At 44.6% G+C, this 13,607-nt stretch overlaps 1 protein-coding gene across 1 annotated transcript in view; it reads right to left on the bottom strand.

Annotated features, from left to right (window-relative positions):
- The window catches only part of SND1 (staphylococcal nuclease and tudor domain containing 1), a 420,634-nt gene that overhangs the window by 151,913 nt on the left and 255,114 nt on the right, over window positions 1-13,607 (bottom strand). The window contains exon 15 of the mRNA XM_069588315.1: window positions 6,277-6,418. Within this exon, the coding sequence (XP_069444416.1) occupies window positions 6,277-6,418 (142 nt within the window). The remainder of the gene's footprint in view (window positions 1-6,276; window positions 6,419-13,607) is intronic.

Here is a 13,607-nt window from a genome sequence, read left to right as displayed (position 1 = left end):
CTATTAGGACTGACTGGAGAAGAGACGTTACAGAGAGAAGGAAGTGTGGTGCTTTGTTCAAAGGCACTCAAGGTGGAAGGACACACAGCCGACCCTTTAGCTCATCGGGCACATACATACCATCATTTATCAAACTCCAGACTTCTAGAAGTTCTCCTCCTTGCCTTATGACAAGGGAGGCAGTTTCAAGAGGACATTTGTAATCAAAGAGAAAATAAAAAATTGAAAAATGCCAAAGGGCAGGCAAAGAAAAGTCTCATTTTCTAGTCTTGTTTCATATGACTAGGTAACTGGTTAATTATAAGTCGCCTGCTGTGATCCATGTGGGAACACCCTGCCAGGTGGCTTGCCACATTCTAGATGGTTTGTACTGTGAGTTCCACACCAGGAGACCGACATCCACTGCCCACCACACAGCCAAACCTGGACATGCTGCTGCCCTACCATTAAGACCTTGGGAATGTAAATGAGATGGGATCAGTGAGCTAAATATAGGGGTCCCCAACCTCCGGGATCTAATGCCTCATGATTGGAGGTGGAGCTGAGGTAGTAATAATAGGAAGAAAATGCACAATAAATGTAATATGCCTTAATCATGTCAAAACCACCTTCCCTCCCCTCTTTCCATGGAAGAATTGTCTTCCAAAAATCTGGTCCCTGATGCCCAAAAGGCTGGGGACTGCTGAATTACAAGAGTCCAACTATCTGATGATATTAAGACTTCTCAGAATATTTTGCACTGAAATTTCAAATTATTACTCTCTTCTCATTCAAGCATTTGATTTAATGACACTTTGATACCCGCTATGCTTAGCCAACAGGACAACTTCCTGAATTGTGCCCTCAGCATGACCCAGACAGCCCAGAGCTAAGAAAGTAATGCAAAATAAGGTACCGTCATACAAAGGTCACAGCAATAAGACACTCCAGAGCCCAATGGTGCTCTGAAATAAAAATGTGAATCATGGGCCAAGCAATCTGCAAATATGTGCCTCAGTGTCCCTTCAGACAGGTCTAAGTAAAGATGACACGCAGGACAAGTGAAAATGAACTAAAAATAAAGACAAGGTAAACTTGTTTCCCTGTGGCTCAGTGGATAAAGAATCTGCCTGCAGTGTAGGAGATCTGGGCTCAATCCCTGGGTTGGGAAGATCTGGAGAAGGAAACAGCAACCTGCTCCAGTATTCTTGCCTGGGAAATCCCATGGACAGAGGAGCCTGGTGCGCTACAGTCCATGGGGCTGCAAGAGCTGGACATGACTGAGTGACTAATCCACCACCACTAGACTGCTTTTGTTCTAAAAGAAGATAGTGTATGAAGTGAAGTGAAAGTTGCTCAGTCTTGTCTGACTCTTTAAGACTCTATGGACTATACAGTCCACGGAATTCTCCAGGCCAGAATACTGGAGGGGGTAGCTTTTCCCTTCTTCAGGGGATCTGCCCAACCCAGGGATTGAACCCAGGCCTCGTGCATTGCAGGAGGATTCTTTACCAGCTGAACCACAAGGGAAGCCCAAGAATACTGGAGTGGGTAGCCTATCCCTTCTCCAGCAGATCTTCCCCACCCAGGAATCAAACCAGGGTCTCCTGCATTGCAGGCGGATTTTTTACCAACTGAGCTATCAGGGAACCCATAAGATACAGTATGAAAGTGAAGTCACTCAGTCATGTCCGACTCTTTGCGATCTCATGGACTATAGCCTACCAGGCTCCTCCCTCCATGGGATTCTCCAGGCAAGAGTACTGGAGTGGGTTGCCATTTCCTTCTCCAGGGGATCTTCCCGACCCAGGGATCGAACCCTGGTCTCCTGCATTCCAGGCAGACACTTTAACCTCTGAGCCACCAGGGAAGTCAAATTGGAGCTCACTAAATGCTGGCAGATGAGGAGAAAGGATGCTTTTAATGCCTGCAGAATGTTGGCCTTGTTAACATAGGACAAGGACTGCCCACGATTGCCTCAAAGACGGAAATAAGTGCTCCTAGGAGGCGGCCTCCGCAGTGGGTGGGGGACTTTGAGCACTCTCAGTTCTGAGGGGGTAAGGTCACCTGCTCTGCGACAAACCTGAGCCAGGTGCTGGGAGGACTAGAGGGTAAACGCTCTCAGGAGGCGCTGACCTGTTAGCTACAGCTGACTCTGCCTAGCTCCACCTGCTCTCCCATCTGACCAGGCAATCATTCCACATACAGGGGTGCAAGAACCGTGACAGAGGCCAGCTGGCTCAGGCCAAATGCCACTCCCTATCAAGCTGCGGGGCCGTCTGCCCAAAAAAGGCCACATGAAAACGGAAAGTGTTCACCCCACCTCAAAGTCCGGAGGGCTCTCCAAGAGGCTGGGAGTGATGAGACCAGCACATATGGGACTGCTGAACAACTCTCTCGACTTTCCCCTTGAGAATCACAACAATAACATCATTTCCATTAGACGCCATTTTTACTGGGTGCAGGGAGCGTTCCACAGAGAGCCACCAAGCTGTGTCACGTGGACCACTGTCCAGGTGAGCAGCTGGAAGGTGTGAGTGTCATGTCTGTTTACATTCACATTCAGCTTTGGGGCTGGTTTCAGACAACCGAGGAGCCCTGCTCTCTAGGATCTCCAGCCATGTTCTCCATCTCATTCATTCTGTTTCCACTAGGTCACTGCCCGATGGATGACTGACTTGCATCCCCTCTGAGTTCCTGCTCCTGAGAATTCAGACCAGAACTTCTCAAGGTCTTGGTATCCTCTCACTTCATCTTTTTTATGTCCTTGCTAGCCAAGAAGACTTCGTTGAGTTTTACATTCTATAATTGGCACTATGAAGACAACAGGTATACTGAATAGCTTTTCTAAGTATTCATGTCATGTTCTGTTCTGATCCTAACCATTACAGTTTTTATAAAGGTACTCAAGATGCTGACATCCTTAGAATGACCCTTTAGCACTCAATTTTCTGCATTCCTTTTTCCATTCTGTTAGACTGTTATGAAGAACTGTCTATTTTAAATTCTGTTTCTTCTTACCCACATTTACTCCCCAATTGTCTGTAATCTGCTAGCTGAATCAACCGTGATTTAAAAAAAACAATCTGTGACTTAGTAATCGATCAGTAGTATAAAATAATTCCAAAGTTTTTACCTACTCGATCTTTTAAGGTAGAACCCAACACTTAGCTTCCAGAAGACTGCTCTCTCAGGATTCTCCATCTAATCCTCTGGACACCGACTATCTGTTCCAAAAACCTATTCTTAGTGTTGTCCGTGCTGGTGGACATCAAACTCTGCCCAATAACTCAAGCCCTGGGCCACTTTACTTTCTCTCCTGTATTCAATGTCACCCCCCATCCTTGACCCCAAAACCCAAGTCATTCCCTGAATGAGGAAGTCTTCCATTCCTTCCTTCCATTCCTCAAGAGTTAAAAGCTCTTCTAACCTTTCCTCTCCTCTATCACCAGATTTTGGGCCTCTGTCCCTCTTGCTTCTTAATCACTCTCCCAGCCTCCAGCCTCATGTATTCTAACATATCTAGCAAGAAAAACTGTCTTAACACCAAGTGTGAGCATGTCATGCCCCTAATACCTTAAACAGCTCTGAGGGTCCACAGCATGTTCCATGGAAGACTAGCTTCCTTCGGTATTTCCAGCCTCACCCTACTCTTCACTCTACACTCTAACAAAGGATTCGTGGTTCCCTGGACACATCAGAATATATTGTACCTCTACATCTTTGTATCTGCTGGTACCTCTACCTAGAATATTCCTTCTCCTCCCCTCTCATCCTGTCCTTACAACACTGCAAACTCCTATCTCCTTTCGAACACAGCCCAGATATACAATCCCTGACCTCCATCCAACCAACCATTCCCTCCTCTATGCTAGCTACTTCTGTGTCTTATAAATAATTCTATTTTCTTGCCTACCACCAAAAACTACAGTTTGTTCACATGCCTGTCTTTCCTCTAGAGTGTCTCAAGACCTAGGCCTATGTCTTTCCAGGATGCAGAGTTCCTTGCTCCAAACTCAAAGAGGAAAGCCAGTAGCTCTTCTGTCAGTGAGCATTCTGCTAAGTCAGGAAGCAGCTGGGGCAGCTCCTTCTCTTGGCTTGTTTGAATTAATGTGGTAGTCAGAGTCTCCTAGATATACACAGTGCACAACTGTGCCATTCCACACGGAGTTAAGAAAAGCTCTGGTTATGAATTCACTAAGTCTTTGTGAGGAGGGCAGGAAGGAAACATTTATTGATGATCTACTTTATGGCAGCACGCTCTGAACGTTTACACATCTCATTAAATCCTCGCAAAAATCCTAAAAGGCAAGAAATGCTCTCCAGTTAGCCAAAGTATAAACCTAGGCTTGAAGAGAGTAAGAAAAACAATAACAACAAACTTCGCTGAAGTCCCCTGCTCATACACAGCAGAGCCATGATTCACACCGAGGCCTCCCTGCCTCCTCTCTCTCACGACTCTTCAATGTTCTGTATCCCTGCCAGGATTCTAAACAAATCAGAAGATGCATAACACAACTGCATAGAGGATGGCAGGAGAAAAATGCAGAAGCTTATATTTTTATCAGGTATTAGCTTCTGTAATCTATCTTTCACTATGTAAGGTAACTCAAGCAATGCCTTTTGAATTGCTAAGGCTTAGAAGAATGCCAAGTACACAGGAGAACCGGCAGACGCCAAGGCAAGTGATCAGGCTGCCTGTGTCTCAGCAAGGTACGACCAGAAGGTTCTGCACGAATACTCCAGCCAAGACAGGTCTAAAGCCCTGGGCTGGCTCCGTTCAGGTGGTTTTAGGTTGGGAAGTCAGAACCTCAATGTTTTCTTTCCCCTATAGATCTGTGGCCAAGTTTCCGGGAAAGAATAATGCTGTTTCTCTTTCACACCTCTGGGATCAAGCTCAACGCTGCCAAAAGGATGCTTTTGTTTTGCAGACAGTGAGCAAAGAATGAGTTGAATATTATACCTCAAACCCTGTAACAACAAGAATTTACTGCTAAGAAACTCCTCCATTACGAGAACCTTAATAGCTGTCCTGCCCCTCCGTTCACTTACAGCACACATGTGCAGACACGAAAGCACAGGCCTCCGGGGAGGTGTGGCTTTGTTGCAGCCTTCCTTTCTAGAGCTGCCCCTGAGCTGTGTATTATACATCCACTGGGCCCTTCAGAAGGCCTGTAGAGCCAGGCGGCAATCAGTAATATTGCAGGAGACTCAAGGAGCCACGAGGGCCAAGCGGCAGCCGTGTGCTTCATGGCCACGTACTCAGGGAGTCACTGATCACACCTAATGATCCATTTAGCTGGGGTCTGTAGGAGACCCTTACTGGGGAAGACACTATCAGTGCCTTCAATAAAAGGGAGGCTGAGGCAATGTGGCAGAGAATGGCAAATTCTACTCAGGAATTCGACAGAAGTAGGGCTGAGGCAACAGGACAGCCCTAGAGAAGGCAGCATGTGGCAGGTAAACACAACGGGATATGTCCTTTGGGAATGAGCAAAAGCTTGTGTGCACAGGTGCGGGGTGACCCTCTCCCTCAAAGACCACAGCCTCTGCAAAGTACTGATGGAAATAATTTTCTTGCCTGCCAGCAGGGAAATAATGAAGCCATCTGCTCCTTGAATGCATACATGTAAACTACTCATACAGCATGGTTCACACATAGACTTGCTGGCTTGTGAAGTATTATTAGAAACGATAGGGTAAGAAAGATGGACATTTGGTCAGCAAAGAAAAGGAGGAAGGCTTGGGACTTTCCTGACAGTCCAGTGGTTAAGACTGCCTTCCAAAGCAGGGGCTGCAGGTTCGATCCCTGGTCAGAGAGCTAAGATCCCACATTGTGCCTCCTGGCTAAACAAACAAAACAACAAAACGTAAAATGGAACTAATATTGTAACTAATTCAATAAAGACTTTAAAAATGGTTCACAAACACAGCAGGGCGGTCTAGCCCAAATGGTAGACGCTAGCCATGAACACTCACTCTGTGGTGAACACTGTCTTAGGCCTGGAATTCCCTTCACTCAGGATGTGAGTACACACGTGTCTCATACGCTGTCCTTTGTGCCCAAATCCTGCGGCTGGCAGGAATGAGAAGCAGGATGGAACCAGTGCTGGGTCTGCAGTAACAGCAGGATCAAACTAGGAGCTCTGTGTTCATGTCTCCATCAGAGACTGAAGCACCCACATGGGCTCCAAGTCCTGTGGAAAACCCAGTGGGAAGGAGGGCATGTGACCTCCAGGGATGACTTCTGAGCTCCAAGAAGAATTTTCAGAACACCACATAACACAGGAGACTTACCCGCAAGCAAGAAGGTGATAAGGCAAGTTTCCTTTGGCAAATACAGCTTGAGACGAGAACCACTGAACACATACTCCACCACAGCTTCAGAACGACCTGCCCGCTGAAGGAAGGGCAGAAACTGCTTTGCTTTTTGGGTGTCCTGGGGGAGAAAAGAAGAACCATCAGAAAAATAATGGAATCAAGGTAAATGTTTCTTTCTCTCTGGTCTGGGGCAAAAAGTCTGGCAGACCACAGGACGCTTGGCAAATAACCTTAGAATATCAGACATTTTTGAAACCATGACAAAAACAAGAAACCCATGTGACATTCACAGGAGACACACAGTTAATCAAAAGCTTCTAGAGCATTCTCAATGACTCTCTTCTCTCCTCTGTTCAATTACTAAAGCGTTCACTGGATATAAAAGACTTCCCTAGTGGCTCAGTGGATAAGAATCTGCCTGACAATGCAGGGGACAGGAGTTCCATCCCTGGTTCAGGGAGATTCCACGTGCTGCAGAGTAACTGAGCTCAAGAGCCACAACTACTGAGCCTAAGTGCCGCAACCGCTGAAGCCCGTGTGCCTGGGGCCTGTGCTCTGCAGTTAGAGAGGCCAGCACAATGGGGAGCCGGCACCTTGCCACGAGGAGCGGCCCATGCTCACTGCAACCACAGAAAGCCCGCTCGCAGCAGCAAAGACCTGGTGTGGCCACAAATAAACACACAATTTTAAAGAAATTAGGATGGTGGCTTGAAATGAGAATTTCACTCTTCTAGGACAGGAAGAGCTCTTCTTCCTCCTACAGAAAACTAAAGGAAAAGACCAACACCTACCATCTTCTAAGTTTAACCTAACCTTTAATGTTCAATTAAAAAAAAAAAGAAAAATAACATCCAGGTTCCTGACAGAGCCCCTAAATCCGTTTTCTAGGAAACCCAAAACAGCTCATTGTCAGTCTTTAATAGGCTGTGTTTTCCTAACAAGGAGGAGAGTGCAGCCTTTGCGGGGTCGGTGGGGAGGACTCAATACTTCAAGCCCTGCTCTCTGTCTTTCCAGGGATGAGGAGGGACCGGGGCATGCAGCTCCTGTTCCCAGCCCAGGAAACCTGCAACAGCAGGATGTGATCCACAGGGACCAGAAAACACCACATCATGTCAGTACCAATAATTACAGAAATGATAAAAGCATGTGAAACTTTATAGGGGTTTAAAAAAAACTTTTCCCATGCATCAACCCAAAGTGTAAGTATCTACCCTCAGGAGTACCAACTCATGGACCTTCTGAACCTCAGAGCTCTCAGCTTCAGAGGAGCTGAGAGCCATCAAATCCTTTCAGTCTCTCCAGCTAATTAAACAGATGACAGAGTAAGCAAGCATCAGGTGTCATGCGGCATTGCTGGGGGAATAGTCACTGGATGAATTTCAGAGGTTTGCAGCGTGGCCAGCAGAGCCCCAAGCTCCCTCAGAGGACAGCGAGTTTTGCACACTTGCCCAACTCGGACGACAGAAGCCGTCTGCACTTGCCAAGCTCTTCCTTCCTAACTCTGCTCCTAGCAACAGAGCTATTGTACCTAAATTAATGCACATTAGATAATGAAAATTTAACAAGCCATCAAGTATTTGAGAGTCTTCACAGCAGCCAAAGGGGCTCCTCTCATTCAGAAGCCATGAGGTAGGCTGGGATGAAAGCAATATTTATAGTAATGAGAGTCATCCTTCTCTTTAAACAGATTCTTGGAGAAAAGGAGAGACGGTCATCTATTCTCAGTGTTTTTCTAAGGGCGCATTGGTAAAAAGGTAAGGTAACAATGAGCTTTAGTGGGTTGGGAACTTCCCCAATGAACACTTAAACAACACACACTCTTCTATCTATATACAGTGGGAAGATGCTTTTCTGGCACTTGGCTGAGGTCCAGAACAGTCAAGCAAGACAAATGCTCCACGGGAAGGAAGGTACCACCTGATTAAAACCCTTATGCATGCTAGTCTAAATCTGCGACGTTACTTCTGGGCTGAGCCAATAAGTCAACAACAATTATCAAATTGATTATCACAAATCATGAGGCAACTTAAGGTCTCTAAAGAGAAGGCCTTTCCCTGGAGACCACAGTAATCTACATTTTTCAAAAACAGACATTTGCTCATCACCATCTCTAAGATGTATTTATCTGAGAAAAAGATGCTTATGGGAATAAAACTGCACACAGACACGTACACCTCTAACGTTAATACTAAAAAAGTAAGTGGCAGCAAACTCTTATTTTGCTAACGATTACCTAGTTTATCAAGGGATACTTACTCAGACAGGGAATCAGAGAGAAATGAAGGGGCCCTATTGTTAGCCATGTAAGACAGATACAGACAGATGGACCGATAAAAATAAAACAATGGATGTTCCTCACTCCTCCTAAGTCTCAACCTACAATTTAATCCTATTCCAGAAACACATGGGAAGAGAGCAAAGGGAATGTGGCATGCCATCGATTATGACGATGAGAAGTAAAAGCCAGTTGTGACAATGGAAGCCATGAAAGCAAGTTTTAAAAACCCATGAGAACTGGCCATGTCTCTTCCCAGAGGCAGAACCGTGAGACAGAATGCAGCCCTCCTCATCCTCCTGAGCAGCGATATGCCCATGGACCATCCATTAAAGGAAAAGATGGAAATCTTGCCCAAGGTGGTAGAGTTTTTGAAATAAAAAATTCTTATAAAGTCAATTAAATTGAATGCAATCACCAGAAGATGTCATCAGTTTTTCGAAACTCACGTCACAGGCAGACAATGGTATCTGTCTTTCCTAGTCATCAAGCTCTTCCTTTGCTTGGCAAGTTTCTTTTCAATACAAAAATTCTCAAAACCTTTAGCATTTGTTTCAGTGGCTCAAATGAAAAGGTTGGAAAGACAGACTGACAAGTTCCCTCAAGTGATATAGTTATAAGTCATTCTCTGCGAATTTAGCTATGAAATTTTCTTTTTAACATTTTAGGATTTTTGCTTATCTTACTAGAAAATGGACTAAATGTTACGGCTAAACGATTGCCTTCTTAAGAGCCTGTGAAAGTACAGCAATGTGCTAGGCTCCAATACTCATTTCTAAAGGCTTCAGCAATAGGTAAATAAGAGAAAACATGATTAGAGCCCAGTTTAGGCCCTAATGAAGAGCTGAAGATGGCAGGTGGATCTCAAGGGTAGCCAAATGATAAAGTTGAAAGGATGTCATTGATATGACATTTAAAATTCTCTTCCAATAATTCAAAGCAGGACCTTCTAAGACTTGGTGAAATGACAGATTTCCTTATAACTCCAAACATTTTTTAAAAATAAAGATTAATGACCTCAAATTTAAAGAAATAACAACATGGAGACTTAAGGCACAGGTAAGACTCTTAAATATCAAATATTTCTGTTTAGGAACACTGTTACAAAGATCCTCATCCTCAAGTTTTCTGTGGAGTAAACCAACCTCAGGCTGGTTTACATGAGGTCTGGGAATATATTTGCTGCAGCTGTCACAGTTGAGTTAAACAGTCTCAAGGCTTTGAGAATGCATATGGATATATTAGCTATAGTTTTCTGTACTTATATTCCCTTCCACCAGTGTAAATAATCAAGAAGCAACAGTAGTTCTGACCAGATAAGTCTTTTTTGTTGCAGTGGTAATTTTCACATTACCTGTGCTCCAAAACAAACCAAACGTTAAGTATTTTTCTGTCCTCCTAGAAAAGCTAATTTAAGGTTGCATTAGCTACATTTAACCTGCTACTGTGGATGGCATCTCTTTAAGGAATGTTTCTGCTTCCTCAATGCACCTTGAAATTGAGAAAGTAATGATGCAACAAAATGTGCCTGGGGTGACTTCATTTCAAAGGATGTTAATATCTATACCTCAAATTTATAGGAGTGAGGTTTTGAAGGACCTGAAGAAAGGCAGGATGATCCTCAGGAGTGGGAAAGGTTATAAACACACCTTAAGCACACACTCCTACTCTGCCCTCACTTCTGATGGTCAGTCTAAACCTCTTGTAAACGTGGGTGCATGCGCCAATGCCTATAAAAGATCCCCTTCGTCAGTGAGACTGTAACTTACCTCTAACAAAGTACTTTGCTGTGTAAGCAAACACATGTTTGAAATTCTTGAGTATAATGAATTACCAAGTTTGGGAGAGTGGGTAAGTTGTGGAGGGGGATGGGGTGGGGAAGAGAACAAGGAAAGGAGAACCCTTACACAGCAATCACAGGGCAGAGAGTCACAAGAACACTACTCACATAGGTAGGTCCCCAGTATCCTCAAAGAACAGAACTAAACACAAATCAACCTCTCTAAATTTTGGAACATGGATTTTGGTGGTCAGTTTACACTGGTTGCCAGCAAAGTGAAATCTATGATTTTTCCACTGAAAATAGCCACAGAGTAGGCCTTAACATGGGCCTCCCCGGTGGCTCAGTGGTAAAGAATCCGTCTGCCAATGCAGGAGACACAAGTTTGATACCGAGGGTAGGAAGATCCCCTAGGGAAGGACTCCAGTACTCTTGCCTGGAGGATTCCATGGACAGAGTAGTCTGGTGGGCTACAGTCCATGGGGTCACAAAGCATCGGAAACGACTGAGCGACTGAACAACAAGGCATAACATAGCTGGGACTGGTGAGAGGCAGACAGCACAGCACAGGGAAATGGGAGTGAGCAAACCTATTAGTTAACAATTAACCACTCAGGATTATCATGTGCAAGTCTCAGATGGGAACTGTTAATAATGAAACTCACTAGTTAGTTCTCATCATCACAATCACTCTTTGATTAACATCATAGGAAAAAGAACTAAAAACAAATACATGCAGAGCTTATAATAGTACCATGGGGGTATTCAACTCCACAAGCACTTGGGAAACTGAACTCAAACATGATGAAGCCTCTTGCAGGTACAACTGCATCCTGAACTGCCCACTCCAGCAAACCAGGGGGGTTCCCCCTCCAAAAGAGCTGACAATCCTGTCTCTGCAGGGCTAACCTGAGGCTAAAGGACTCAGGAACACAAAGCTGTTTGGGTCCTTAATATTGAAGCAGCAAAGGATCTGGGTACAAGTGGACAGATACAGAGAGAAAAAAAGAGAACATGGAAGTCAGTTCTAAGGTTACTGAAGCAAATACACACCCTCGTTTTAAGCTGTACTGTGCTAGCTTCTCATCGTAGGTATCTCTGTGGTCAGGGCACTCCAGCCCAGAAGAATCACCTCTGCAATCACACAGCAGGCAGAGCATAACCACATTCCTGACCAGAAAGGCAAAAAGGAACTCCATCACTCCACACTCCCTCCTTCCCAACGCACAGGCTCCAGGGCCCCATATGATCTTTCAATTCACAGAAGGAATTTATGATTCCCTTCAAGAACCAGCTGTCTAGCGAGACAATCTCCTGACATCAGTGGCACCCTGGGAGGGGACATCTGGGAATGCCCCCAGCTCCAGCGACCACAAAGTTCCCCTTCCCTGGCTGGTCTGCCATGCTTCATGGTGAAGCGGCTGTAAAGGGCACTGGTGGAAGGTGTAAACAGCAGTGAGGTGCAAGTTTACCAGGAATGAAGTGAACACAGGAGAGAACTCTAGAAACAAAACCACTCTGACTGGAAAAACAATCTAAGAAACTACGTACACTACCAAAAAAAAAAAAGGTGTTGCAGCTGGGCCATCAATAATCTCTCATTAAGTGTTGTCTGTAGTTTACAGTTTCTCAGTGTTTAGTTAGCTGGCACAGCGCCTCACTCGGGCCTTCAAAGTGTTGGAACGTAGGATAAACCATGTTTCAGGCTCTGGGCTCCATTCCTGGGAGGAATGAATCAAGAGGACATTTGCAGGAGCACTAAGTTGGACGAAAGCCCTAAACTTGAGAGGCTGCATTCTATCGGTAGCACACTCAGAGAACATGACCTTCGGTTTCCTTCCTTGCTTCAACTTCTTCACCAATTAGTAAGAGAGGGCAGCCTAAAAATCAGAGACCAAACGGCAGAAGGAGTTTGTGGGGTACACTTACCCTGCTGGAAGAAGGACACCTCCTTTGTACCCCCCCAAGGTCCTCCCTGGTGGCTCAGACGGTAAAGCGTCCGCCTACAATGTGGGAGACTTGGGTTCCATCCCTGGGTTGGAAATATCCTCTGGAGAAGGAAATGGCAACCCACTCCAGTACTCCTGCCTGGAAAATCCCATGGATGGAGGAGCCTGCTAGGCTACAGTCCATGGGGTTGCAAAGAGTCGGATATGACTGAGTGACTAACCTTTCTTTCTTTTCTTTGTATCCCCAACATGGAGGGGAAATTTTCTCTACCACCAGACATGAAACACTGAGGATATGTCTGCCCTCTACAGCCCTGCAAAAAACAGGAGTCTGGATATTTTTATTGGGTTGGTTTTGCCGACCATCTGTTTCTGTCCCATGAAGTACAACACTGAGAAAAGAAAGCGGGACTTGGCAAATGCTAAGAAGAAAAGACACAATCGTGTTTAGGATGAAAACATGCAAAGCAGCATTACAACAATCATAGCAGCCCAATTAAAAGAAAGTCAAATCCTATTCCAGAAAGAGATTAGAGGACTCATAGAATATGGTCAGAATTTCATTTGTCATCACCCCAAGCCAAAATCTCCCTCAGCAGGGGACTGGATAAGCAAACTGTGGTCCACTCACACAATAGAATACTACTCTGCAATAAAAAGAAGGTAACAACATGGATGAATCTCAAACACATGATTCCATTTCTATGCAAAGGTTAAACTGTAAAGACACATCACAGATCACTGGTGGCCATGGACCACAGGAAGGACTGGAAACTGACTCCAAAGAGGATGGAAGAATTGTGTGTGGGGGAGGTGGGAAATGATGAAAGCCTCTTATCTTGACCGCGGTGATAGTTACATGTATACATGTTTGTCAAAAGTCCATTTACACCTAAATTAAACACACACACACACACACACACACACACACACACACACACGGAACTCTACTTAATGTTCTGTGGTGACCTAAATGGGAAGGAAATCTAAGAATGAGGGGACTTATATATACATATAACTGATTCATCTTGCTATATAGCAGAAACTAACACGACACTGTAAAGTTACTATGCTCAAATAAAAATAAAACACTAACAATAAAAAAAGAAAAAAATGTCTTGGGTAGGTAGACTAAGCAAGATTTTCATTTTTAACTCGAGAAAATTTTCTTAATCAACTAGTTTATATGTATTTTACAGTGAATAACAAGGTCAAAATTCAGTACTCAGTAATTATATTTTAGTGGTAAACCACTTTAGCTAGTCAATGCTTTGAAGTACTTTAAAAAATTTAAAGTGAAAAT

This window comes from Ovis canadensis, chromosome 4, assembly GCF_042477335.2.
Source record: "Ovis canadensis isolate MfBH-ARS-UI-01 breed Bighorn chromosome 4, ARS-UI_OviCan_v2, whole genome shotgun sequence".
Classification (NCBI taxonomy): Eukaryota; Metazoa; Chordata; class Mammalia; order Artiodactyla; family Bovidae; genus Ovis; species Ovis canadensis.
Note: the sequence above shows the minus strand (reverse complement) of the source record. Positions and strands in the feature narration are given on the sequence as shown.